General features: G+C 39.2%; 1 protein-coding gene across 1 annotated transcript in view; it reads left to right on the forward strand.

The window, feature by feature from the left end:
• The first annotated feature begins 600 nt into the window (after positions 1–600).
• Positions 601–2,500, forward strand: part of LOC125047617 (nose resistant to fluoxetine protein 6-like) — a 21,602-nt gene continuing 19,702 nt past the window's right edge. Inside the window, exon 1 of the mRNA XM_047645908.1 lies at positions 601–956. Coding sequence (XP_047501864.1) covers positions 745–956 — 212 coding nt within the window. The 5' untranslated portion in view covers positions 601–744. The remainder of the gene's footprint in view (positions 957–2,500) is intronic.

Below are 2,500 nucleotides of genomic sequence, written 5' to 3' on the forward strand. Positions count from 1 at the left end.
TCAGAGATAATGGTCACGTGATCAGTTTGGTACTCAGGGAATTTCAAATCAAAACTGAAATCAAACTAAATTACTTTGAAAAATACAGTTCTTTCCAACACAAACATTAAGAAAAATGATTTAGTTTAATGATTCTAACTCAGATAATTAAGACTACTGAATGGGTATCTCTACTAATGGGGTAATGGACCATACTACCTATACATTCTAGGATAGAAAATAACTCGCAATAACAAAAAACAGATTGTGTAATAAAAAGAAGGGAGGGAGAGAGACACGGAAAAAAACAAAAACAGAAAGGTTGTGTGATAAAAAAGAAGTGAGGGAGAGATACAAGAAAAACAAAAAAACAAAAAGGTTTGTGTGATAAATAGAAGGGAGGGAGAGAGACACGAAAAAAACAAAAACAGAAAGGTTATGTGATAAAAAGAAGGAAGAGAGAGAGACACAGAAAACAAAACAAAACAGAAAAGTTGTATGATCAAAAAAGGAAGGGAGAGAGACTCGAGTATCCAACAGACAGAGTCCACATGGTCCGAAAGATTAATTCCCTCACCGCGGCGATATCGGACGTAAGATAAGACGGAAAAGAAGCAGACGAGGGACGGCATATCGCGAGCTGCCTTCACCACCGGAACACCTGCTCGGCCGATCCCCAGGGCTCAAGGGGGACCTGTCTAGACCGTGTCGTGTTATTTTAACGTAAAGAGGCTTACTTTACACGATCCTCCCTTATCCCGCGACATGGGCGTCCGGAACAAGCGGGCGTTGTGGGGGGTGTTTCTCGCTGCGTGGGCGTGCGCGTGTGGACACCAAGTGGAGGACGAGAGTCTGTGGAGTCTCACGCCCGAGCAAGTGGATTGGTTCCAGAAGTTTCACGGGAACCCTGCAGAGCGAGCGGCTGAGGGCGTCCCGAAACTCCTACTGGGGGAGCACTTGCCGCCGAGACAGAGCAAGTAAGAGGCGCTGGGTTGGGCTTAAGGGTCGTGTGACTCGTCTCTTCGTGTCTACTGAGTACTTTTTTCTCTTCGTTTCTCTCTGCTGCTTATCTTCTATAATTTTGCTAGATGATTTTGGTCTGTCTCCCACCCTGTTTCCCATTCTTAGATCTCTATTTGTCTGTCTCTCTCTCTCTCTCTCTCTCTCTCTCTCTGTACGCATATATATATATATATATATATATATATATGATATCCTTCCTCTCTCTCTCTCTCTCTCTCTCTCGCTCTCTCTGTACGCATATATATATATATATATATATATATATATATATATATATATATGATATCCTTCCTCTCTCTCTCTCTCTCTCTCTCTCTCTCTCTCTCTCTCTCTCTCTCTCTCTCTGTACGCATATATATATATATATATATATATATATATATATATATATATATATATATATAATATCCTTTCTCTCTCTCTCTCTCTCTCTCTCTCTCTCTCTCTCTCTCTCTCTCTGTACGCATATATATATATATATATATATATATATATATATATATATATACATATATATATATATATATATATATATATATAATGTCCTTCCTCTCTCTCTCTCTCTCTCTCTCTCTCTCTCTCTCTCTCTCTCTCTCTCTCTCTCTCTCTCTCTGTACGCATATATATATAATATCCTTCCTCTCTCTCTCTCTCTCTCTCTCTCTCTCTCTCTCTCTCTCTCTCTCTCTCTCTCTCTCTCTCTCTCTCTCTCTCTCTCTCTCTCCCTCTGCCCTGTAGTTCCGATTATATCAGGCTGATAATCTCGAGTACAAAGATCCGTCAGATTATGTCAGATTAGGTAATGAAAGATTCAGGATTTTGAGACAAAGGAAGAGGAAGGGGGGGGGGGGGGAGGAAAATAAAGGAGGTGGAAAAGGGGAAATAAGAGAGGAATCGTGTTTCTGAATTACTTTATTATCTTCGTTTCTCTCTTCTGCTTATCTTCTGTCATTACTTGTATATGAGTTTGGTTTGCCGTCCTGTTTCCCATTATTAAATCCCTGTTCGTCTCTCTCTCTCTCTCTCTTTGTATGTGTATGCATATAAATATATATATATATATATTTACATATATATACATATATACATACATACATGCACACATACATATATATATAAATATATATATATATATATATATATATATATGTGTGTGTGTGTGTGTGTGTGTGTGTGATTGTGTGTGTGTGTGTGTGTGTGTGTGTGTGTGTGTGTGTGTGTGTGTGTGTGTGTGTGTGTAGATATGTGTGTATATATATAAATAAATAAAATATATATATATGTATAATATATATATATGTATTCTGCCCCCCCCCCCCCCCCCGCTCTGCCCTGTAGTTCCGATTATATCAGGCTAATAATCTCGAGTACAAAGATCCGTTAGATTACGTCAGATTTGGTAATGAAAGATTCAGGATTTTGAGACAAAGGAGCAGGAAGAGAGGAAAGAGAGAAATGAAGAATCGAGTGAGGATTGGGAAATGGAAAGAGGGGGAAG

Source organism: Penaeus chinensis, chromosome 41 (assembly GCF_019202785.1).
Source record: "Penaeus chinensis breed Huanghai No. 1 chromosome 41, ASM1920278v2, whole genome shotgun sequence".
Taxonomy (NCBI): domain Eukaryota; kingdom Metazoa; phylum Arthropoda; class Malacostraca; order Decapoda; family Penaeidae; genus Penaeus; species Penaeus chinensis.